The sequence below is a fragment of the Natrix helvetica genome (assembly GCF_964273705.1).
Source record: "Natrix helvetica genome assembly, chromosome: 3".
Lineage (NCBI taxonomy): Eukaryota > Metazoa > Chordata > Lepidosauria > Squamata > Natricidae > Natrix > Natrix helvetica.
This window is the reverse complement of record NC_138549.1, coordinates 132,029,861-132,056,651: the sequence shown is the minus strand read 5'-3', so window position 1 is coordinate 132,056,651 and position 26,791 is coordinate 132,029,861. Positions and strand designations below refer to the sequence as shown.

General features: G+C 37.0%; 1 protein-coding gene across 2 annotated transcripts in view; it reads left to right on the top strand.

Moving 5' to 3' along the window:
- The window catches only part of PLXNA2 (plexin A2), a 477,739-nt gene extending 451,200 nt beyond the window's left edge, over nt 1-26,539 (top strand). For both annotated transcript variants that reach the window (XM_081948333.1, XM_081948334.1), the window contains exons 27-32: nt 4,052-4,151; nt 9,400-9,590; nt 10,085-10,254; nt 17,670-17,882; nt 19,841-19,991; nt 22,285-26,539. In XM_081948333.1, coding sequence (XP_081804459.1) covers nt 4,052-4,151; nt 9,400-9,590; nt 10,085-10,254; nt 17,670-17,882; nt 19,841-19,991; nt 22,285-22,380 — 921 coding nt within the window. In that variant the 3' untranslated portion in view covers nt 22,381-26,539. The remainder of the gene's footprint in view (nt 1-4,051; nt 4,152-9,399; nt 9,591-10,084; nt 10,255-17,669; nt 17,883-19,840; nt 19,992-22,284) is intronic.
- Nucleotides 26,540-26,791: the final 252 nt, after the last annotated feature.

Here is a 26,791-nt window from a genome sequence, read left to right as displayed (position 1 = left end):
TCACATCAAGTTTATTTATACTCAGTCAACAAACAATTGAGTCAGATTCTTATTTGACTCCTAGTCACCTTTGCAATCCTAGAAATTCATTGTTTGATAAATGCATTTCCCCAAGGATTCACTATTTTTACACGTGCAAATAACATTGTGCAGGCAAGAATTGTATAACAGAAGAATGCAATGAATTTTCAACTGCAGGTACTGGTTAGGGTGAAGCAAAGAATACATAAAACTCAGAAAGTAGATTTAACCCTTGCTGTAATAAGGTGAGCTCATCACTGAACTAACTGGAATATTTGAAGGTTTAGGAAAGAACTAGATGTTGGAAACAGCTGGCCGTGCTACAACAAACTGAAAACCACCTAGTTAAGATCTGCACTAAAAACAGGAAATTGTTATGTAATATTGAGTTTTAAAATGAGTCCTAGGAAGTCTTGAGTTTGTTTATTTCAATGTTTCTTCTTAGGTAAATTAGTAAAATTAGTTTAAAAAAGAGTAAAGAACACTAGCATTTAATAGAATATGCCTTGCTGAAGGAAAATTCACAAAATGTGACACTTGTCTGACCAATGTTTCAAAGTTTTCTGAGAATGTCACCTGGCACATTGATAGCAGTAGCCCGTTGATGTTGTATACTAGAGTTTTCAAACAGTCTTTGACATGTTCCTCTTCCAAAGCTATGAATAAACTAAACTGATGTCATGGGATAAAAGGACCTGCCTGTAAAAGGACCTTTTACAAAGAGTGTAATAAATGAGCAATTTCTCAAGTGAAAATCTCCTTTCATTTTATTTGCGATGCAAATAAACTGCACTAAGAAAGACTATCACTAGCCCAAAGTCAGCCAATGATTTTCTGTGGTGAGGATAATTAAACACCTTAAATATTATACCATACTGGAGTTCTAGTAGATAATTCAATGGAAATGTCAGCCTAGTGGGTGATGATTTTGAAAAGATAACCTCTGTGCTGAGAGACACTAGGAAATTATTGAAAATAAAACTGCCAACATTGTAATGCATTTATATCACTCTCAGCTCTATAATACTATCTTCAATTCTATCTAATAGAGCTTTAAAAAGTGCAGAAAATGCAACTAAAGTGATGGAAAACCTTTTCCTTAAGGGGAAAGCTTTAAGGAAAGGGATTGGGGAGAAATGACTTCAGGGGAACAGGGTTAAGAGGTGTAAAACATGCTATGGAGAGAGTGGGCAGAGTGACATTTTCTCCCACTCAAATCAGTAGAACCAGAGGTCATCCAATAATACTGATTGATAGGAGATAAAGAACAAATAAAATAAAATCTCTCTTCATGCGCTGCATAATTAATTCTGGAATTTATGAATGCAATACGTGATAATGGCCACTAAGTTCAGATGGCTGTATGGTAGGATTGGATAAATTTGTAGATTTCAGCTTCCTAAAATCTTGAAAAAATCAAGGTTATCTCTAACCAGGGACATCATCTCCAAATTCCACACAAGGGCAGAAGATAGATATGCCCTCATCTCCCCTTTGAGAGCATCCCAGAAGAATATAGTTGGCTGCTGTGAGAAACAAAATGCTGGACTAAGGCATGCTAACTTCTCTTTAGTACTAGTTGCCTAGAGCATGTATTGCAGAGTTGCTAGTATTTTCCTGTGCTCCTGGTTTGCCCTTTACATTAATCAGACAGTTGGCCCAGCTGACAGTAATAGCTGTTTCCATTTCATGAGAATGAAAAAGAAATAATTTGCTACTAAATGTGCACAATCTATTCTTAACATATCATTTATCAGCTCAACTCAAAGTTGTTTAAACTGCAGGGAGCACCTAGCCTTTCTTGAATAGAAATGTTATCAAAGTGACACTTTAACACATACTAGTTGCAAGTTATTAGTGGGTTTTTTAAAAAAATGAGTTAGACTTCTGAGTAGAAATAATAAATAGCGATGTTTGTTATATAATCCTGAGCCAATATAATCTATTTTACTGTAATTAACAGTCACCGTGGAACTTCAGTATGGCGATTATTTAGAACCAAGAGATTGTTTTTTTCTTAGAAAGACCAAGTATACCGTTTAAGACAGAACTGTGATTAAAAGTATGTTATATTCATTTTTGTTCCATTGCTAGTTGTAGTTCATTCTAAAAATAGTATGATAACCAATAATGGCCAAAATAGATTCACACTTTGTGGGGCTTTTGGATCTTTAGTAGTGGGAGTTTATGGACCAATAAAAATATATTATATGCATGCTTAAACCAGAAAAGTCCATACAACCCCACCAAGCTGCACAAAATATACAACTGATTTCTTCTTTTGCCCTACGACAGACCAATAGACAAACCAAGTCAGGTAACTTGACTCCACCAGAAAATTAGAACTATATTTTATATATATATAGTCTATAACGACACTATAAGTGGAATGGCAATAATTTTACAAATCTCCTTCCTTGCAAGGAACCTGCTTAGGTTTTTTATTTATTTGTTTAATACATTAAAATGAACATGTATCATATATTTCAACATACAATTCTCTAAGTATTTTGTATATCATTTTATAGCACATCTATTCTCATATATAACTTTAGGGAATGTAAATTAGAACAGCTCATTCCAACATGCAAATCTATTTGAGATTTCTCCCAAATCTAATTCTAGAAGGAAATCTGCAAAAATCCCAATATTTATGTCAAACAGTTAATTTCTTTTGGATTATTCCAACTTTAAATCAACCATAATCACAACCATACAAACAAGGAGGTTCAGAAGTGGCTTTTTTGTTTGTTAACAATAGCTAATAACTACCAGTATTAGTCCTTATAGCAAAGGAATCCCCAGGAAACCTCCAAAACCTCGCAGATTGATCTTTGTTGGGAACTAATATGTTACCTAAAGAGAGCGAGGTTATAAAAAGCTTTTGAAAGACCAAGGACAAGCAATCCAACACCCTTTGAATGTTTTGGCTTCCAATTCTACCACCTGAAGGCTAATTTTGATAGATGGTGAAGTTATAAACTAAATAAGTACAAAAACAACTATCATACCCATAGAAATTACATGAAGATTCAAATCCTAAAAACCAATTTTCAACTCTAGTAGATATTTGTATCACATTCAAATACATGTCATAAATATTTCTCATTAAAAATAACATCTTTTTTTTTGGTAAAAACTACTGTTCTTGTGTAAAAGGGAGATTTCTCATCCCTGTGTTATTGACTTCAAGAAATGAACATACAGATTTATTTGTATGTGTAAAGTTACTAGATCAGATTGATAAATTGTGCTTTGTTAATAACTTTGTTGCCTAATGAATAGCTTGAATAAATAAGCACCTAATTTCAGCCAAACTTTTCAATTTTATTTTCTGCAACACATTTACACTGAGAGATTATTAATATATAATTCAGGTAAATAAAGGTTTGCTAATGAAGATTAGTTAAAAGCTTTCTGAGTCTTATAAGTATAAATATTGCCATTTTGCTTTAACAAAATATTATTATAAATATTAATATGCATTTATAATTTTATTTTTCCAGATTTATTTCCAACCACCCTTTTGTGGAGGGGGGTAGTTGTAGGAGTGGTCATTTAAGATAATGAAAGATGATTTTATTACTTGTTCCTTTATAAATCAAACTTTTAAAGTTCATAAAAACTAAAAAAATGATTTAATAGGATTTTTTTATGATCCATAACATTATTATAGCTACTTTATTCCCAGTATGTTATTGCTTTAATTGGGTTGCTACAATGCTTGGGAATCTCTGTTTTTATTGGATCAAACATAATCTTAAATCAAAATGACAGAGAGTGCCTTCAATATGTCTTTTCATTTCTCAGTTCTTTTCTTCAGGGACACAACAGGCCAGGAGGGAAATATACCCTTCATTTTCCTTAGTCTTCTGACACTTCATGGCATCCCATATGTTCCTGCCAACACTTCATTATGAGATTTATAACTTTCATCATTTTCAGCTCACAGTAGAGTATGAATATGTTTTAGTACTGCATTTCCTTGCAATATTCCGTCTGCTTACATGCCTTTTTCCCCCTCTACCAGGTCTCTGATCGCTCTGTAGTTGCCCTTGTTCCTAAACAGACTTCTTCTTATAATATTCCTGCTTCTGCCAGCATATCACGGACCTCAATTAGCAGATATGGTAAGATTGAAAGTTGCATGATGTAAACATAAAGGTTCTAATTACATGACTCTCAAATTAATGGCCTAATCTGATCATTGCACCCCGTGTCAAGTGGCTAGTAGTTTTATTACAGTTTTTAGTGGAGGCTTTTGAAGCATATCTTTATAAATATACAGGGGACCATTTTTAAAGCACTGAGCTCAGTCTGAAACATTATCATAACAACAGTGCATACATGGAACTCTTCACAAATACCAGTTGCTTCTACCTCTTATCTGAATTATAAACTTGGCTGTATTAATAATGGGAATACCCCACTGACACCAATTGTGCATGTATCAGAATCACTGATCTGAAGCAATTTCTCCTGAAATTGTCATTATCAGACAAGCAACGTATTAAGTACAGAGATATTATTTTTTCCTTTTTTCATTCAAAAATAAGTGGGGTGGACTATTTCGCAGCTCAAGTAGTCAGTCAATTCCTCCTGATATATAGCCTGAATCTTCTTATAGTTCCAACCATTTGATTTTAACCTGCCGTCGATGGGAGAAGCGTCTGAGGGGGTGCGGGAGTTCATGGCTTCCATGACAGCCATGGACCTGACCCAGTTAATTCAGGGTCCTACTCACGAGGGAGGCCACACCTTGGACCTTGTTTTTGTCTCTGGCCAGTGGACGAGTGATCTGGGAATAGGGGATCTAGACATTATTCCCCTGTCATGGTCGGATCACTCACTTCTCCGGCTGGACTTCCCTGGTGCTACCCCCCGCCGCGAGGAGGCGGAACTGGAAGGTATTAGATGGTTCCGCCCCAAGCGCCTGATGGAACCAGATAGGTTCCAGACGGAACTTGGGCCACCCCCTGTGGACCTGACCCGCCCCCGGGTGGAGGACCTGGTAGACGCATGGAATAGTGCGACTACCGGGGCCCTAAACCGGGTGGCGCCTCTGCGGCCTCTCCTGCGGCGACGAACCACCTTGGCACCTTGGTTTACCGAGGAGCTAAGGGTGATGAAACGCCACAAGAGACGCCTAGAGAGTCGTTGGAGATCCTCCCGTTCCGAATTTGACCGAGCACAGGTAAGAGCATATTTGAAGACGTACCTCGTGGCATTAAGAGCGGCCAAACGTCAACATTGTGCCGCTCTTATTGCGTCTGCAGATAACCGCCCTGCCGCCCTGTTTCGGGTGACCCGTTCCCTCTTGTTTGAGAGACCACGGGAAGCCCCACTACAGGGCAGAACAGAGGAGTTTGGGAAATATCTACAGGACAAAGTCGCTCAAATCCGGACGGGATGGGCCCCTTTCAGTGGTCCAGTAGAGACGCCCGTGGCGAGTCTTGAGGGACCGCTCTGGGAGGAGTTTGACTCGGTTGCCATCGAGGATTTGGACAGGTTGCGTGGACGTCTGCGACCCACCACATGTTTATTGGACCCGTGTCCCTCCTGGCTTGTACTGGCATCCTGGGAGGTTACGCGCGACTGGCTCCTGGGCCTGGTGAACGCCTCGTTGGGTGAGGGGTCTCTACCGGCCGCCTTGAAAGAGGCGGTGGTGAGGCCCCTGCTCAAGAAGCCTTCCCTGGACCCAACGGACCTAGTCAATTATCGTCCGGTCTCCAACCTTCCTTTTTTAGCGAAGGTTGTAGAGAGTGTGGTGGCACAGCAGTTCCCTCGTCACCTGGAGGAAAATGATTATCTAGACCCGCACCAGTCCGGCTTCCGACCCGGGCACAGCACTGAGACGGCCTTGGTTGCATTGGTTGATGATCTCTGGAGGGCCAGAGATAGGGGTTGTTCCTCTATCCTGGTCCTATTAGATCTCTCGGCGGCGTTCGATACCATCGACCATGGTATCCTGTTGCGCCGGCTAGAGGGGCTGGGAGTCAGGGGCACCGTTTTACGGTGGTTTGGCTCCTACCTCTCTGATCGGACGCAACGTGTGTTGGCAGGGGAGCAGAGTTCGACCCGGAGGTCACTCACATGTGGAGTGCCACAGGGATCGGTGCTCTCGCCTCTCCTGTTCAACACATATATGAAACCGCTGGGCGAGATCATCCGTGGTTTTGGGGTGGGATATCATCTGTATGCTGATGATACTCAGCTATACATTTCCACCCCGAACCACCCCAATGAGGCCGTCGAAATGATGTCCCGGTGTCTGGAGGCCGTACGGGTCTGGATGGATGGCAACCGACTAAAACTCAACCCTTCCAAGACGGAGTGGCTGTGGCTTCCGGCCTCCCGGTTCAACCAGGTGCTCCCATCTCTGGCCATTGGGGGCGTCCAACTAGCCCCCATGGAACAGGTGCGCAATTTGGGCGTCCTCCTAGATGCCCGGCTGTCCATGGATGACCATGTAACAGCCGTGGCAAGGGGGGCGTTCCATCAGGTCCGCCTGATGCGCCAATTGCGCCCCTTATTGGACCGGGATGCCCTACGCACAGTCACCCATGCGCTAGTGACGTCTCGCCTGGATTACTGCAATGCTCTCTACATCGGGCTTCCCCTGAGATGCACTCGGAGACTACAGTTGGTCCAGAACGCGGCCGCGCGGGTGATTATGGGGAGGACTAGATACTCCCCTGTAACACCTCTCCTGCGCGAGCTGCACTGGCTTCCTGTGGTATTCCGAGTGCGTTTCAAGGTTTTGATTATGATCTTTAAAGCGCTTCATGGCATAGGGCCTAGTTACATGCAGGATCGCATCCTGCCCCACACATCCCTACGACCGATTCGCTCACACAGAGAGGGACTTCTCCGGGTGCCGTCCGCCAAACAGTGCCGGGGGGCGACACCCAGGAGCAGAGCCTTCTCTGTGATGGGCCCAGCCCTGTGGAATGACCTCCCCCGCGACATCAGGATTACGTCCGATCTCCGCTCCTTCCGTGTACAGCTGAAGACCCACCTCTTTCAATTATCTGGCCTGGCTCAATCGTAATTTTTCTCTTATTCCTCCTAACTGTTTTTTAAATTGTTTTTAAACGTTAAATTTTTAATTACATATTGAGTTCTTACAATTGGGGTATTTTAATGCTAATTTTAACTGTCTATATGATGTAATTTATTACCTCCTCCGTGTCCGTGTCCGTGTATGTGTATATGTGTTTGGTATGTATGTATGTCTATTTGTTTTTTATACATTTTCTATGTTTTATATGCTCCATTGTACGCCGCCCCGAGTCCTACTTGGAAAGGGAGCGGCTAATAAATTCAATTTATTATTATTATTATTATATGTGTGAACTCTTAAAATGTTTAAAATTGCTATTGCATTTCGCCTCAGTTATATCTTCTGTAGACTAAATTTTTTTCCTTTAGCAAGCCTTCATAGGTTTTCCGAACTCTCCAAATCCTGCTATTCACCTCTGAAATTGTTCCGATTTGTTACTGTTTACTGATTACTTCAGAAATATGGTGTTCAAAACTGGACACATTATTCCAAATGTGATAGGACAAAGGCAGGTATGAGTGGAATAATTACAGATAGTCCTTGACCTACAACAATAGTGACCATTTGAAGTTACTGTTTTAAAATAGTGGCTTACGACCATTTTTCACACTTACAACTGTTGCAGCATCCCATGGTCACATGATCAAAATTCAGATGTTTGGCCAATGGTCATATTGGTAGTTGCAGTATTATACATAGTTGCAGTATTCTGGGGTGATGTGATCACCTTTGTGACTTTCTGACAAGCAAAGTCAATGGGGACTTTCCAGATCCGCTCAACAACCTTATTACTAACTTAACAACTGCAGTAATTTACCTAACAACTCTGGAAAGAAAGGGGCAAAACTCACTTATCAAATGTCTTGCTTAACAACAGAAATGTTGGGCGCTATTATGGTCATAAGTCTAGGACTACGTGTAATTACAATATCTGCATTTCTTGATGCTTTCTCAAACAACGTTTGACTTTTTAGTACCTAACTCAGATTAATGACTCATATTTGACATGCTCAGCAAGGACATCAGTTGTTGTTTTTCACATGTACGGAAACCAGGCCAGTCTTCTGCCTTTGTACTTGTGCCTTGCTTTTTTCCCTCCAAAATGCAGAACTTTATATTTCTTCCTTTTAAATTCCATTTTATTCATTTTAGTCCCTGGTTCTAGTCAATTTAGATCTTTTTGAATCCTTTTTTTTTCTTTTCTTACAGAGAAATATAATTATTGGGAAAAAAATTGAAATTGAATTTAGTATGGAATTTGAGAATTTATATTTGGTCATTTTATCCATTTGTATCTTGATATTTTTAGTAAAAGCAATTTTTGTTTTGTTTTTCTGGCTGGAAAAATTATGGCACCATTTGGCTGGCAATTTTTGCAAGTAGAAAAAAATGCCCTGTAAAGCATTTCTTCAAATGGCATCAAAGACAAAATTTTCTAAATTAGATGCCTATAATGTAAAACTAGCAGGCAAAGATTTTTCTTTTGAGGATATATATTAGTTGTAAAGCAAAATTTATATTTGACTGTTCAAAGTTAAAGGTTAAAAAGTATTAGCGTGCAACCTGTATCTACCTAATTGTTGTGAATATTGATATTGACACTTCTGGTTGCACAAATGACATCAAGCAAAGGTGTGCATTTACTGTCTACATTTTCATCACTTTTTGGCACAGAGTTTCATTTTGAAACAGAATGATTCAGTGCTTTCATCTTTTAATTACAGCCATAGGAATATTCATATTTTGAATCGGGAGTTGAAGCATTGGAGAAAAAAAGTAATAATTCACTCGTTCTCATATTAATGTAAGGGGAACCCCTTAATTTGACTGTCACCAAGTATAAAAATAGAAGAAACTAGATTAAGTTGGTCATCATGAAAAAAGTATTTACTTGAAAATGGGAAAAAAAATATTGAACAGATGTAATGTGCTTTTGATAGCCAGGATTTTTTTTTCACATGGCAAGGTATTTCTGATAATATGCCTTGTAAATTGAGTCATCTACTACATATTTTCAGTATAGAAGCCAAGATGATCAGCAAACTTTGGTCTTAGTTTTCTGTGGAGGGTAAGCTTTGTTCAATGAATCAAGAATGACTGCAATCAGCAGATTAAATACATAACATTGAAAAATATTTCAACCAAAAATGTTCTAAAAATAAAATTGGCTTTTGGAAACATTGGAACTTTATAGTCATTTATTTCCTTATAAACTGAAGTTGTATTCACTGTCAGAGAGCTACACCAAACCCCAAAATATATCTATGTCTGTTTTCTTTTGTCCCTTCCTAATCTCTTTTTTTCATTCTCCCCAGATTCCACATTTCGGTACACAGGTAGCCCAGATAGTCTTCGTTCAAGGGCACCCATGATTACTCCTGACCTAGAGAGTGGAGTGAAAGTCTGGCATTTAGTCAAAAACCATGACCATGGTGACCAGAAGGAAGGAGATCGGGGAAGTAAGATGGTATCAGAGATCTATTTGACACGGTTGCTAGCTACAAAGGTAATTCCAAATCTTAGATCCTGTACCTCCTTTTGGTAAACATTAGCCATATATTGTCATGCTGATTTTGTCTTATTGTATATTAATAATAAAAACAATGTTTAAATAAAAGAATTATAATAATACAATGCTTATATACATATAAGAATTATTATATGTAGCAATAATTATTATAATTAAAAAACAATTATAAACCCATCCAAGTGAATGTTTGGTAAAATCTAAATAATGCAGACAAAGGGTTTTGTTGTTTTCCCTAAACTGTCTTCATTCCTAACATGATACTATCTTATTTTATGTAGGCAATAATTCTAATTAGAATTCTAATTCTAATATTTTACATAGACAATAATTCTCTCCCCCACCAAAAAATCACATACTGTAACATGTTAACTTGCTATATCTCACATCCAGGGATATAAATTAATGGGGGCAGCTTTGCACCAGCTGATGACATGATATAATACCCATACTTTGGTCTCTACTTCCATCAGGGTACACTGCAAAAGTTTGTGGATGACCTGTTCGAGACTTTGTTCAGTACTGTGCATCGAGGCAGCGCTCTCCCACTGGCTATCAAATATATGTTTGATTTCCTAGATGAGCAAGCAGATAAGCATGGCATCCATGATACTGATGTGAGGCATACCTGGAAGAGCAACTGGTAAGAGGGACACTGTTTTGCTTACTTATGGTTTCTGTACTTTTTGTACAGCAGAAGCATATCTATCTCAAATAAGGGTAAATGTATGAAATCTAAAAGACACACCATGTGTGTGTGTGTATCATCATCATCATTTTAACCCTTGTCTATCCACTGCAAAAAGAAGGCCTCTTCCAACCAATATAGTCCTGAGCTTTCTTTTGCCAACTGAGCCCACCATACTTGCTGATGTCAACAATTCATCTTGTTTTAGGTCTCTTTCATGGACACTTTTTATCAAATGGGATTCATTCTATTACTACCTTGGTCCACCTGCCATCAGTTCTTCTTGCTATGTGACCAGGCCATTTCTATTTAAATTTGTCTATGGAGATACTTGGTCATCCAGGTCATGGTTGTCCCAAAGGTGCTTTTTCAAGAGACAATAGGACTTTCTGGTTTTTGTTTGAAGAAGTTTTTCTTCTCATTCAAGAAGCATCTTCAGCTCTGACTGAATGGTGAGAAATGGACGGATTTATACCCCTAGAAGACAGCTGGTCATTTGCATTCTTTTAGAGAGTCATTGAGACACTACTCAGGTGATCCTGATGACACAGATAAGCCTCCAGGTAGCCTCAATGACTCTCTAAAATAATGTAAATAATCAGCTGTTTGCAAGGAGTATAAATTCTTCCATTCCACACCATCCAGTCAGAGCTGAAGAAACTTCTTGGATAAAAAGCGAAACATCTTCAAAGAAAAACCAGAAAGTCCAGTTGCCTCTTGAAAAAGCACCTTTTTGGATTTCTATTTCAATTCTTTTACTCTCTTGATATCATACACTTTTGTTTGTTCTCTACAAGACAAGATACATTATAAAAAATATAAGTACTTTAAAAATAAGTGAAAAAATACAACAGAAAAATTAAGCTATAGAGTGCAAACAGGTATTAGAACAGTAGCTTATTACAGTTCTATACATAATTACCAAATACAAACATTAATCAAGTATGTGGGTGTTTCTAATACATTCATATGGATAACATGTTGTTTTTAACTAATTGTACTTTGCATAAATTATTCCCCTATTCCCTTACATTTATCCATACCAAGTCTACATTTATAGGTAATCCATTCATAGATACTAAGTGTAATTAGATCTTCAATCCATATATTTACTTTTCCAATGTTACAATAGCAGATAAAATAAGAGCATGGAGAATATATTTATGTTATTCAGTTGCCAAATTCCATATGCTAGATATTTAATTCAAGAGAATATTATGTTCATAGAATTATAGCTTAGACATGTTTGTGTTACAATATAGTTGGAAGTTATTCAGACAAATATTATCACAGATCTTCAAAGGCTCTCTCATGCAAAAATAAAAATAAGTTTCTTTATTGAGAAATCTTTATTCTATGTTTTATATTCAATTACTTTTTAAAAAAGAAAGATTTTATTGTACCCAGTTCTGTTTCCAGCCAGGCAGTTTCTGACACTTTTATTGTTCTTTTTTCCTTTGTTATTTTCTAGGTAGTCAGTATACAGTTTAGCACCATCTGCTTTCTCCAGACAATAACACAAATTTTATCTAGGCAGTATTGTGCCAACTTTGAGTATAGCAAGTTTATTTCACATGCATGATCAATTTTAAAAAATAACGTGAAAAACATCTACTGCATTTTATGTTACATTACATCTCATAATCCATGCTACTAAATATATATAAAATATCACTTGGATAATGGGTATATATTTCATTTTTGCCATTCAATATAATACTCGTATGACCACAACCCAGCATCCTAATATCAAAATCTGATTGACTTGTAGTGGTCTAAGGTGATGATGGCTTGCCTCATTTGATACAACAGTGGCAATTTTAGTCAGCAAGTAGCCTGGAAAGGCGATAATAATTCAATTATTAATGGCTTTTACATACAAAGCAGACAGTCTCAGAGTCACAGTTCTGAAATTCTCTATATATTCCATAGGACACCCATATTGGTCCTCTAAACAGATGACCCTAACTAAGTGACCTTCATTAATACTTTGTTCTTGACAGTGATAAATCTAAGGCTTTGGAGAATGTACAAGATTTGTAATAAGGAACTATAGAATAATTTGACCAAAGTCCCTTGCTGCATAACCATTTATTTTCAAACTGAGACTTGTGACTGATTTATCCCAGTTTCTCATTAATTATTCTGTACATATTAATTATTCCATTAAGTGAAAGTGTTATCACATCTAGACGTGATTGAATAATGTACTTTCAGAGTCATAAATATAATCTTTATTACTTAAACAATGGAATAGGTCAGAAGAGGAAAAAACTGTTTTTTCACTAACCTGATTAGTGAAAAGAGGCATTAGACAGGGTAGGAATAACTGTAAAAAAAAAAACCTGCAGCATTTATGTGATTTGCCGGTATTGTAAGTAGAATTCCACTAAATTTCTATGAATTTCATAAGCTATCCTTTTTACAAGCCTTCTGAGGTGCAAGGGGAAGAGACCAGATGAACAAATTGCTCCTGATTATCTCAGGGCTTTTATTGTTTGCATCAAAGACAACCAGTTTTCAGTCAGATGAGTCAAAAAGTTCTCCTTGGCGTGATCTTTGTGTTTCCAAATCCTCAAAGCCTTAACAGTAATTGAGATAGCATATCTTCTTTTGGGTAATGCTTTGTTTCTAGCATTTGAGCAAAGTAGAATTTACAAGGTGCTATCAGAAATGCAATAACTAAAGAAGCAGAACCCAGATAGAGAGTTGTGGCTACCTGTATCAGCTTTCAATTGAATAGCTCTGTGTGTGTGTGTGTGTGTGTGTGTGTGTGTGTGTGTGATTATTTATAATCTATTTCCCAAATGTTTTCTGAGGATATCCAGGCAAGATATTGTATATAAACTTGAGCTCCAGCTAAATATAACTTCCAAGCAGCAATTTATATTCTGTATTTTTAAAATAATTGTTGCTTTTGTATCTTTATCCTGGCTGTTTCTTTTGGATTTATAGTTCCCTGGGTTAGAAATTGACAGTGCATAGAGAAGAAACTCATAAAAATGGCAATATGTGCCTATGTGTATAAACTACACATGCAAATCCCCTCTGGTTTCAAAACCCTCTAATTATCTGGTCTGTCAAAGCTAAATTCTCTGCTGCAAGGAGCTAAAACAATTTTGCAGAAGCTTTAGGGAATGCATTTTAAGATAAAATGTTGGAATCCTCAATAAAAGGACATTTAGAGCTAACAAGTGGTACTGATGAACATAGATTTCCCCTCTATCTCCATGGCTGCCAGATCATAGAGGCCTTTCATATGGAGAATTTCCCAACCCTTGTCAGCTTCTATGTGTATCTGATGAAAAATAATCTGGACTAGAAAAGGAAGGATGTTAGTTTCAACCAAGCATTTAATTTTTTTCTTTTGAATGGTGACTATATAGATTCATACAGTTGTTGCAGTAAGAATCAGATAATTGGATAACTATCTTTGTCAGCAATTTAAACTAAGATGCTTTGAGTAGGATCCAAACCAAATTCATTAATTTTAACTCCTGTTGAAATACTGGACTTAAGATAAGTAATAACTCATGTTCAGTAGTATTAATGTCAACTATTTATAAGTATAAGCTGCCCTTTAATTGGAAATGCCTGGGGTTAAACCTAAGAAATTAATAGCTTTGTTTCCAAATTACTGGTGATGATAGATGATAGATGATGATAGATAGATAGATAGATAGATAGATAGATAGATAGATAGATAATAGATAGATAGATAGATAGATAGATAGATAGATAGATAGATAGATAGACAGACAGACAGACAGACAGACAGACAGACTCATATTTTTCTGTTAACATGAAATTGTTATAAATAATTGAAAATATATAGAAACAATACTTTAAGTTGCATTAACCCACATTCGACCATTCTGTATCTTTTATATTCAGCTCCTCATATTTATGAATTATCAATTTTATTGAGAAATTATAACTCTGAGATTCACCAGTGAAAGTTGAAGCCTTTCTGCATTCAAAGTGCTTAAAGATAAACGTTACATTTGCTATATTGGAAATCTGGTTAATTTAAAGCAGTTTTGTAAGGTGGGGACAAGAGTAGGCACGTTTGTCCTTTTCAGCAGCCTTGAGCAAGTGGCAACTGGAAAAAAATAATGTTCTGCCTGCATTTCTTTTCTATCAGCAACCGTTTGCCCCTGTACAACAGAATTTACTCTTTCCAAAAATAGATTGTGTTCTCTCTCTTTTTTCCTGCAAAACAATTTTTTTTTCTGTACTGCCACTGGATGGACAAAATAATAACAGATTGAAGTCCCATAGAGAATAAGGTGTTTTGCTAGCAACTGAAGGTCAGGCAGAGCTAAAGTGGAATGAGAACAAGTGTAACAATTTGTTGGGAATTACACACTGCTGAAGAAAGATGAAATGTTCAGTGGACGCAACCAATAAGTTTGAATAGTGAAGAATTTAGCCAGCATTGGGTACACAACAGTTCATCTGACTAGAATGTGGTTTATTATTTTATTGAGTTTAGATGCCTTGCCATATACTTGAGAAAAAGCAATAAGAAACAGCTTGTTTATTTTGTTACTGGAAAAGTGAATTATGGTTCAGTTTTGATTGCCAATGCCTGATTTTAAAAGACTAATTTCTAACATCTTTTCAAAAAGTTGTTCTTTGCTGTTTGGATAGAAAAGCATGGCCAAACCTTAACAAAATAAGCAGCCTAAGACTTGCATTGTACAAATGGACAGGTGCCAATGTACCAGATGGATTATGGGAAAGCTCTTCAAAGAATGTTATGATTGTTTTCCAGTACTGCATCTAGCCATGCACACCTTAAAAAGAATTCTGCCTCCAGTCAGTATTAGGATAATAGGATACTTTTCCATTTACAATCTTAATGAAACACACCACAAACATGTATGGTGTTACTACAGATTTTCTAACTCTCAGGTTCTTATAATGGATTGGCTCACTTCAATACAAAGGAAAGCCAGAACCAAAAATCTCTTTCTATAAACATAGAGTAAGTACATACATGTAGGAAAAGAGCAGGCAGAGCTGGAGGGTGGAATTAAATGTGTCATCATGTTAGGGTCATTATGTTTCCACAAATGGTTCAAGTCCAATCTCTCCTGAATTTCATTGACCCTTATCGGGTACCAATTTAAACTTTAGATGACTAAATTCTTGCTTATAGACTTGAATAAATCTTCTTTGTTGCAATTTAACAGATGGTCCTGATTCTGTGCTCCTAACAGTATCTGGTCTAAACTATCTATTTAAAAAAGGAATTTATTTTGAAGTTTTTCATGTTGTAAATACAACAGCGTAATATAGGATATAAATTCTACAAATTAAAAAAAATAGGAATATCCCTTTTTTTCTCAAGACAAATTTATGATGAAAAACTGGACACGGACAACACCTCAACTCTCAAATTGCACCCTATCGAAAACATTAGGTTCCTATGCTTCTTTATCCTTGAGTTACTCGTATTCTCTTACCTGCCAGCAGCTGATGGATCAGCAAAAAAGAATTAGAATAAGAACCTCTATACTCAGCTGTGTCTTTGCCATTGGATGTTATTCTAGTTCATTAGTAATTAAAAGGAGTTTAATAGACAATCATGAAGCATGTTTGGTACTTGAATTTTATAGGCAGATAACTGAAACTTTGGAGCTAACAAGATACATATAAATCAAACAGTATGCTCCACAATAAGTATTTCATATCAATTGTCAAGCATGGATATGGTGGTCCCCTAATTTGGGGGATCTTTCTTGCCTCAGCATTTGAACAATTGCTCAAGTCCTAAAGTACAAAAGCATCCCCAAATTAGAGATCTTCAGACCATTGTGATGTGAGAGATTTATCACAATTCAGAAAGTGCTTGTACGATTTCAGGTACTTCAACCAGTTACTGAATTTAATGGGGGGGGGGTTCCTTTTACACACTGGTACATTGAAGATTGGATTACTGCACTTTGTTCTTGAAATAACACAAAGCATTGGTGTAGTTTGCTCATTCAGGCTTTCTTTATATGTTAGTATTAGTAGCATGAAGCTCTGATAACTATCAACAGTAAAGATACCCAAAAGCTCAGAAAATCAGAAAGAGGGAAAAGAGAGGTATATATGAGATTAGTCACTTTGCTTATTTAGCCCCAGACTTTATATTCTGATTTGCAGCTGCTGTCCAGAGTATAAAGCAGAGATTTTTCACATCAGCTGCAACATAGTCTAATTGGAAATGCCAGCAATTGATTTTAGCACCTTTTGCATTTTCTTACTGACCTAGACTACCTCTTCTACAAGTCATGCCTAGAATGCTGCAAAAACAGCAATCAAGGCATCAGGAGCCGCAGAAAATAGCATTTCCTCAATTTCCTGGTACCTAGGTCTTCAGTGACGCAGGGTCTTATAACTATCAAAAATACAGAGGAATCAAAAGAAGAAAAAGATATTTGGGGGTCTTTCCTGTTGATTATGGTCAGTTAAAATGTCTGTATTTTTTTGTTTTTGTTTTTGTGAGACAGGTTACAGAGAAAATCAATGGTATTCTATTTAGGTATTTTATTCATATTTCAAGCAAACTTTACAACGTTCTATTCTTTGATAATGTTGGGTTCCCCTATCCTCCAACTCTGGAAAATGGAAATAAAAATGTGTTACCTTGTTCATATTATGGTTCTTTTTCTGTTTCTAGTTATTGTGGATTTTATATTACATGGAGATTTGTACTTTTTTTCACCTATGTGCATAATATTGGTATTTATGTGAAAAAGAGGCAAACAGTGGCATCTAGTAATAGATTACCTAGCAACTTAAGAATGTTTTCCATTTTAAGAATAAAAAGAATAGGAGGAAAATATTGTTACGGATAATATTTAGGGTGGAATACACTATTGTAAATCCATGAGAAGAGAGTTTTAATGAATATACATTGAAGATGCTCATTACTGCATTAAAACTAAAAGAAATAGAGAGCAAGAATAGAATAAAATGTTTGAGGGGAAAATGGATTATCTAAATCAAAAGTCTAGCCAAAGACTTCCCTCTTTGGCTAGATCTCCAACCTAAATACTGTAAGTCAAATAGTTCAATAAATTCAAATACAATAGTTTCTTCATAATTCTGTATTTTGATTTTAGTGTTTAGGAAGAGGATATCCATCTTTGCTGGAATATAATGCTAAATATAATTAATTCATCTTGGTTGCCAAGTACCATTAATAATACAGTGCTACATTATTTGAATGTACAGTACTATATTACTCATTTCTGCTATTATTACTATTACCATTCTTATTTAACATTTTTGTGAAAAGAATAAAGGAAAGCTATGATTGTAGGAATATATTGCTATTTTTTTAAAAAATCATAATGCATATTTATGTCACACAGTCTTCCTCTTCGCTTCTGGGTGAATGTAATTAAAAATCCACAGTTCGTCTTTGATATCCACAAGGGAAGTATCACCGATGCCTGCCTCTCTGTCGTAGCTCAGACTTTTATGGATTCATGTTCCACCTCAGAGCATCGATTGGGCAAGGATTCCCCCTCCAATAAGCTGCTGTATGCCAAGGATATACCCAGCTATAAAAGCTGGGTAGAAAGGTCAGTATTCAAATAGAGGGTATATGCTGCATGACAAGACTCTTTCTGCTTACCCAAGCTTGCAGTTATTGAGTCTAGTATAATTTCACTCTGCATCTGGGTGGCATTCCGAGTGGCAGTTGTGTTTTCTTCCCTACTCAAAGATCAGTATTAAGGATCCATTTACAGATTCCAAAATAGCAATAGCACTTAGACTTATATACTGCTTCGTAGCACTTTTACAGCTCTCTCTAAGCGGTTTACAGAGTCAGCATATTGCCCCCCCCCCAACAATCTGGGTCTCATTTTACCCACCTTGGAAGGATGGAAGGCTGAGTCAACCTTGAGCCAGTGAGATTTGAACTGCTGAACTGCAGCTAGCAGTCAGATGAAGTAGCCTTCAGTACTGCACTCTAACCACTGTGCCACCTGGGCTCATACCTACAGACAGGCAGTTTACATGCACAACCAAGCCCTGCATCATAAAAAGCTTTATAGGTGGTAATAATGGTTCATTCTGATTTGTGCCTGGAGGCATAGTAGACGCTAGGATATCTTAAGAAGTTGGGATATTTCACTGCATACTGAGGCATGCCCAAGATGGATCTGAGCAATATCATTCTAGCCAGAGTCTCTACCAGTTTCCAAACAGGGGCAGGAGCCTAGGAGGATCTCCTAACCATGGCACCATCTGAGACACTACTAAACCATTTAGAACTTAGTCCCTGGGTGGTAGGTATAGTCCAGTCTTGCTAAGCATATAACTCCCCAACCAGACTCCTACAGCTTTCAGATACTAAGAAAGAATCTTGAGAGCATCACTTGGTCAGCCCAGGATGGAGATGTATAATTAAATATTATCACCATACGGATAATACCTGATTCCCCCGTCATCATATCACTCACCCAGTGGCTTAATGTAGATGATAAATAGAAGTGGAAAGAGAGGCCCCTGTTTTGTGGAAGTCCATAAAGCAGGGCCTTAGAGCTAGACTTTCCCCAGCCAATACTGGAGTCAATCCCAGAGAAAAGGAAAAAAAAAACCCACAACAATGCCATACCGCCCATTACTAAAGACTATGTTCATCCCAAAGAATTATACCATTATCAGAAGTTACCAGAGATCAAGGAGGGAAAGACTGGATGAACTACTGCCATTCTGATCCAACCAGATGCCATGAACCCTTGTGGCACAGTGATTAGAATGCAGTACTGCAGACTAAGCTCTGCCCACAGTCTGGAGTTCGATCCGGACCCGGCTCAAAGTGGACTCAGACTTCCAGGGTAGGTAAAATGAGAACCTAGACTGTTGGGGGGGGGGGCAATATGTTGACATTGTAAACCTCCGAGAGAGTGCGGAAAAGACCTATGTAGTGATATATAAATGGTATTGCTGCCAACAAGTGCAATCAAAATCAATCTCATTACTGTTTCCAGATCTGAAACCTAACTGGAAGGAATCCAGATAATATTTACTGAAAATATAATAGCATCATTGTTATGGTAAAAACAATACCAAAAAGGAAACTATAAACAAATATTGTTTCATTGTCAACTCCAGCTGTCATCTTTTACTTTTTTATATAAGTCTTTTTCTATACATTTAACTAGATGTACTTTTTAGCTTTATTACTGGGCTGCTTCTTATTCAACTACAGAAGTACTTAATAAGTAGAATTGTTATTTATATTTGTGATATTCATATATCACAACCAATTGTATTATGCATTGCTAATAAATTCTGTTATTGTGCATTTATTATGGCATGAGCATAGTAGAAAAACATGTTTTTTTCACTTTAAGGTTCATCACATACCTTACAAAATCAGCCTGATGCTTTGTTCATTTTGACCTTTACATAGTTTTCCTGCAGAAATGACTTGTGGCTTCAACTCAATTCATTCTTGATTGCTGCTTCTTTTTTCTCTCAAACATTTGTGCTTTAAGTAGTCAGTAACAATTTCTCCATTACTTTTCAGGTATTATGCAGATATTGCAAAACTCCCAGCCATCAGTGACCAAGACATGAATGCCTACCTCGCAGAACAGTCACGTCTGCACTATGTTGATTTCAACATGCTGAGTGCACTCAATGAAATATACTCCTATGTCAGTAAATACAGTGAGGAGGTGAGAAAGTCTTTCATCAGAGGGTTTTGGGATTTTTTTTTTTTTTTGAGAAAAATATTTGTTGATTAAACCCTTCACTCAGGGGTAGGATCCTACCGGTTTAACAACCGGTTCGCTGAGCATGTGCTTTGCGCGCATTTGGAGAAGACTTACCTTCCAGATTACTGCTTGGGAAGGAAAACAGCTGAGGCGTGGCAATCCACTCTGCCATGCCTCAGCTGTTTTCCTTCCCAAGCAGTAATCTTTTGAGCAGCTGAGAAGATAAAGATAGGTAAAGCGCAGGGGCGGGCAGGCGGGCGGGCCCACTTGCTAGCGGGAGCGAACTGGTTTGCTCCCAGCTGATCTTCGGAGCTACCAGTTCGCCTGAACTGGTCCGAACCAATAGAATCCCACCCCTGCCTTCACTGCATAATTGTCATAAACAATTGAACTTTAAGCAGCTGACATTCCACAATCCAGTAACAAGATTAAAACAATTAAACAACATAGTAACATTATATCAAAGCCCAAGGAACAGCACCTAACAACAACCAAACATTCTCACATCAGGACAGAATAAACTCAAACCAAACACAAAGCTAGTCTAGATGCTAAACTAACTGGAGAAATAATGCACCTATTTTTCTTAATTCATCACCAAAATTTTTTAGAAAATTAAACTGTCATTATTGGCACTATTGAGGTCTGGCAGCAAATTGCTTACCTTGCTGGGTTTGGAAAACCATAAAAGAAGTATTCAGGATTTTTTTTTGGATAGAGTATCATAAGACACTTTTGCAAGTACCTTCTTTTCAAATATATCTGGCTGAATCTTATAATGCCATTTGGGATGCAGATAGTTAGGAAAATAATTCCAATTTTTCAGAGCAATTTGTAACCATAAAATGACTGCATGACACAAAGATATGCTACATAATGCCCAACACAAAGTATGCAACAAAATATAAAGGACCAATGTTCACCACAATTAGTTTTCATTTCTCACAGCCTGAGCATATTAAATAGCTTTAGTAAAAGTAAAATAAAAGTAATAACAGATGAGTCTGCATGAGGAATAATTGTCTGAATTGTGAATTCACAATAAATGAGATACTGTTATTCTAAAAATAGGCTTCTGAATCTTGACATTGTTTATTAAAAAATAAGCAAAATGTTGCTTAATAAGTAAAAAAATTACATATTTACTTATTTTTGGGTTGTATTACTTCGTTTCCAATTATATTATTATATTGGTCAGTGTCCAATTTTTTTTTCAAATAGAATGAAATTACTAATGGCTAGGGATGGAACAGAAATGCTAAAATGCAAACCAAATCAATTAACTAATTTAATTCACATGTTCCAAAGTAAGATGCAAGCCAACATTCAATGTATTACACTTCTCCAAACTTTGCTACATTGCTCTCTGTTCAAAATGTGTATATAAAAAGGATGGATATCATGAAATCATATATATAAAAGTCATATCTTAAAGGAATTTGCTTGCAAAATATCTGTAGTAATAATTTTCATGACGACGTGATTAAGGCAATCTTTAGATAAAGCAAAAGGTTTTTATTGAAAATTTGTATTATTCTCTGAATGCCTGCAAAATTATCTGGTTGTTTGACCATATGCTATTTTCCCAGAGACAAGTTGCATGGCACAACCAAATATATATATTACAAAATATTAGTATCAGCACATACTCTTTTTTGATGGATAAATTACTTAATGTCTAAGTCCCCACTATCTGGTCAGCCCTTTAATTTGCAGTGCTAAGTAATGCCTATTTTGCAGTTACAAGTATTAAAGGCAAGGCTTTTGTCTTTTAAGTGCATGTATAAAAAACATGGTATAGTGCAGCAGCCATTTGCTAAATAATAGAGGAAATGTAGTCTCCAGAATATAATTGTGCTTTGTGCTGGCAGAGTGAGTCAACATGGTAACTCAAAAATAAGGAGGGGTTATGAACACAATGAAATTCTGTGCCTTCCATTATATTTTTCCATTACATTTTCTCTAGAAAGTAGAGTTAAAGACTGAGTGCTGGCTAACAGTTTTATAGTATATTTCAACTTATGTAAACATTTAAAGACCCTAGTTATTCTCATTCACAGACTTACCATAAGGCTAAAATTTCAAAGCATCATTCCTATGCACTGTGTTCTTATCAATGCACAAAAAAATTGTCATGAATTTCTAAGACCATTTATTTATATATATTGTTCTTCCTTTTCCTTTTAACCTACTTAAATCCAGCTCATTCTTATTATTTTCTGTCCTTCCTTGTTTGTATTGATTTTGGTTCCAGATCATTGGGGCTCTGGAGCAGGATGAGCAGGCGCGCCGGCAGCGCTTAGCATACAAAGTAGAGCAACTTATTGGTGCCATGTCTATGGAAAGCTGAAGAAAGGAGCAGGAACTCCTAGGAAAAAAAAACATAAGGAGTGATTGCAAAGACCTTGGGGAATTAAGGAAATTGGCAAGGAGGCCACAAAGAATATATTGGGAATACTGTGAGACCCTCCTACAAAAAGCAAAAGTTGCCCCAGTTTCTTAGCTCAAAACTCACAAAATTCCAGTTGAAAGAACGAAGGAAAACAACAGCATCTTTGTGCATCTCAAACATCAGTTGGATTTATCAAATAATTCAGCTATTCAAGCTGTAACCTTGAAGGTCGTTGGAAGCTTAGACTTCTCCATGACTGCTGCTTTGCATGAAAATTGTTTGGTGTATATTAAGAGATAACAAAAAACAATATTTAAATTTTTTTTAAGAAAAAGAAAAGAGAAGAAAAAAGGTAACAAAAGTACAGTGGCTACGTCTTCTTGAAGATTCCACTGTACATTGCCCCTCACATCATACGAGAACCTCGTTGTTCATGGCTCAGATGAATGGTTTGCAAGTAGATTCTCCTACCTTAGGAAATGTTTGAAAAAACTCCATTATTCATCTGCCTGGGAACTTAAAAAAATATCCCCAGGAGCACAAATTTGCACCAAGCCTTTTAAACAGTGCAGTTGGAAAGGAAAATCCAGCATTCAAGTATCTTCAAGAGTCTTTTAGCAGGAATCTATGTGAGTGGAAAAGCCATCTGGTCACGCAACTCATCTGTGCTGAAATCCAGCTTCAACTATGTATTTATAGAGTACTGATATTTTTTTAATACTCCTTATTTACCATTGAAGGGACACTATGATTTTATGAAAGTCCTTCATTCCTCTTCTACTTTGACACAAGACTTCCCTCATTGAAGTGATTCCTTCCTGTTTTTATGTATCTACAGTTGTGTTCCTAAGGAATGTCTGATCCTTTTGAAGCTAAGGAAGTTGTGATGATTAAAAATGAACTGGTGCATTATGCACTTTTGTAGGTGCAATTCATATAAAAACTGATTGGCTTTCTTAGTTGCTTAGAGCGTTGATTGATCAGTTAGCTTTTGAGTTGTTTGTTTTTCCTAGTCACTACGTGATTTCTTGCTTTTAAAAAATGTTTACAGCAAGCAGTACTTGAACAGTGTAGACCTAGTGAGTTAACATATTTATTGCTTTCCTGCTTTGAATTCACTTATGCAGTCAGAACAAATGGCTGCATTTTTCTCACACGATATGAAAGGTCACGCAGAGGTCAAACATAAGACTTCAATGTCTCCTGGAAGAGGGAAATGGGGGCACCTTCTCTCTGGACAAAAGGAAATGGCACACTCTACATGCTGGCTAATTACTGTAGTCTTGTCTGTGTCCATGTGTCTCAACTCAGATTAGATTTTTTAATTGACCCTAGAAGTCCATTTCTAAGTGATCAGTAAAAGGCTGATGATGTTTGTGAGTTGTCATTGCTCTTTACAAATGACTTTTTAAAAAAAGAAAACCAAAGTCCCTTCAAGAGTGCTAATAGCAGGTGGGATGCTGTAAACATTTCTGTCTGTAATGAATATTGACGTTTGGACGGGCTACAGTTAAAAGGGGTGAGAGGAAGGGCAAGGTGATTAAAACTAATGGAAGGCAGAATATTGGGCCCATGAGTGCTGTTCCCATGAATGAAGTCAGACTTGAAGAGAACAAAATGGCTTTTCTTGGTGTGTCTGTGGACAGTCAGCTTGGATTGGATTACGATTCTACCAAATTATGTCACATTTTCAGTATAAGAAAAAAATGTGATTACAGCTGTTTTGAATGGAATTAGAGGGTATTGTCATTTGTCAGGTATACCTCAGTTCTAAAATCCTAAGCATTTTAGGAAGTGGAGGTTTTCAGAAATAATCTTTAGCTCACTTTTTTGTACAAAGTTCGATGTAGGGAAATCTCAATAGTCAGGCGAACCCAAGCTTTTGCTGCTGTTCCATGTCTACAATACTTCATGTCCATCCTGTATCTAGGACCTTTGTCATGCAGTCCGAAACAGGAGTTAGCCTGCTATCTCCTGATATAAACAGCTATCATCACACTCTTCATTCATGAAGGAGATTCCAGAACAATTAACATGAGGGAGGCTGAACTGTTGACCCCATCCTGTAAAATTGCTCCCTGGACATCTGCAGAGAGGAAGCCTCTCACACTATTGCTCTATACACTTAGAACAAGGCGATGCATACTGAAAACTATTTCAAAGGTGAACAGCCTGAAAATGATTGAATAGATTGCTTTATTAGCATAGCTTCTAATTTATTGTGAGGAATTTTTTTTTTTATAACAGGCTTCATCTACTAGTATGCTCTGCTTAGCCACCACATCAGAAAGGAGGAAATTGCTCCTGACCAATTTGCCCATTTGGACCAGTGATATGTAGATGGGTCTTAAAAAAAAACCCACTATGATTCCTTTCTCTTACCTACAATGAAGAGATTGCTCTCACAAAAGCCTGAGTGAGTTTGGTACCACATGTTTTAACTGAATTGCATATTTTGTGAGAATCTCTCGTTCTTCTAATCATTATCCTGAATTCTGCCAACAAAGGGGTAAATTAAAGGACCAACTTACTGTTTTAATTATAATTCATTAAAGCAATGTCAACCCCCTTTTTCCCCTTGATAATTTACTTTCATAAGTTTCCTTGGGCCCTATTAATAGCCTGAAAGAAATACTAATGACTGACCTTGTACAATAAGCCAAAGCCTTTGACATTCTCAGCAGTCAAAGATTTGCAGCCAAAAAAAATCTGATTTACACTGACTTGGCAAGAGCAGAGAGTAGCAGTTAAATGCCTGAAATGTCTCAGAAGGACAGCATATTTTCAGAAGCATTACTTCCATGTCCTTTAGCAGGCAAGGGAATTGATTGCAAAGGAAGAATTGTCTCTTTTAGTCTTAAACTTAATTGACAAAGGTACTATGTTTAGCAGCTTATTTTTATCAATGGATTTTCTACATTCCCAATTACAAGCATTTCACAGTGAATTCTCCTTGGGCTTCTTTTATGCATTTGTATTAGTTTTTACTGCTGTGTTAGATGAACTATATATTTGAAGTGTCAATATTCCAAACTAAAGCTATATCTAGTTGGTAATTTCTTACATCTTTAGTCAGAAATGGGAAAAAAAACCTCACCAGGATTTACCATCTAAAAACAATGAGTTGTTACTATAGATACCCTGATTTAGACTGCACTATCAGTGCTGGATCTGCTGGTCCCTATAAATTAATAATGAACCGGTTAGGGATTGAAAAAATACTCATAGAGTTGGCAAGAATCAAATGTGTTGATTCAAATATATTTGCATAGGTCCTTCCACAGCAACTCCTGCATTCTACAATCAGTTTTCCATTGCAGATGTGTAACATCTATTTCTAAGGCTGGATGGGATTTTCTAGGCAATCATACTTTATCTAATAGTTTTTGCTTGCTACTTTGATACAACTTATCCTAAAGCAAATTTGGAATTAAATGCATGACTTTCATTTCATGGTCAATTTACATGGCTATAAAGAGTATAAACTGCTGCTGCAGGACCTCAGTCTTCCCAGCCTGAACCATCACTATCCCTAATGCCTTTGGCCATGTTCAAGAATTGGTGAAGACTTGCCAAATCCACAGGCATTTACCTAATATTGTGAGGTTAGTCTAAAGTGCAAATGTCTTTGGAAAACAATAAGGCTTGAGCATTTAGAACCATGATTGTTTTAGGCAATATTGCCCATCCTGCTATCTTACCCTGATGTGTCAGTTCTATCTTATTTCATTTCAGATGTTTTTACATCAAAGCCAGAGATTACATTCCTGGAATTTTTGTTCCTAACCCTTCTTTTTTTGAATAATTCCATTTTAGCTTTCACTTGATGAGTGCTATCCAAAGCCATCAAAGAACTCAAACCAATGAGGCAATGATGTGCTAATCAGATGTTTCTTTCGTTTTGAAGACCTTTATTGTATAAAGCTCCATCATGTTAGCAGACATGCCTGCCTCTCATGGTTTTTTGTTGTAGTACTAAAATTCTGTAGCCACTTCACCTGTCCAACCAATCAGCAGGTCTTTTTAACCTGTATACATTTTTGTGTAATAGATTCCATTGAAAAAGGAACAAAAAGAGTAAGCAGCTGAATGTGCTGTAGATCCACTCAGAATAAACGAACAATGGAAGTTGTAAAAGAAGCTGGAAATTAAACAGTTTCTCTCGTCCTTATGGATAATATCTTAAAAGTAATTAGAAATCATCTGTCTTATTCAGGACGGTGGCAATCTTAACCTTATTTAGGAAAAATATAGTGAGAAGGACTAGCAGGGATCACTGCATCCTTGTCACAATGAATTACCTTTTATTTCCTATGAGAAAATCTAGGATAATTTCTAGATCTTTTTCATCAAAGTATCCTCCCCTTCC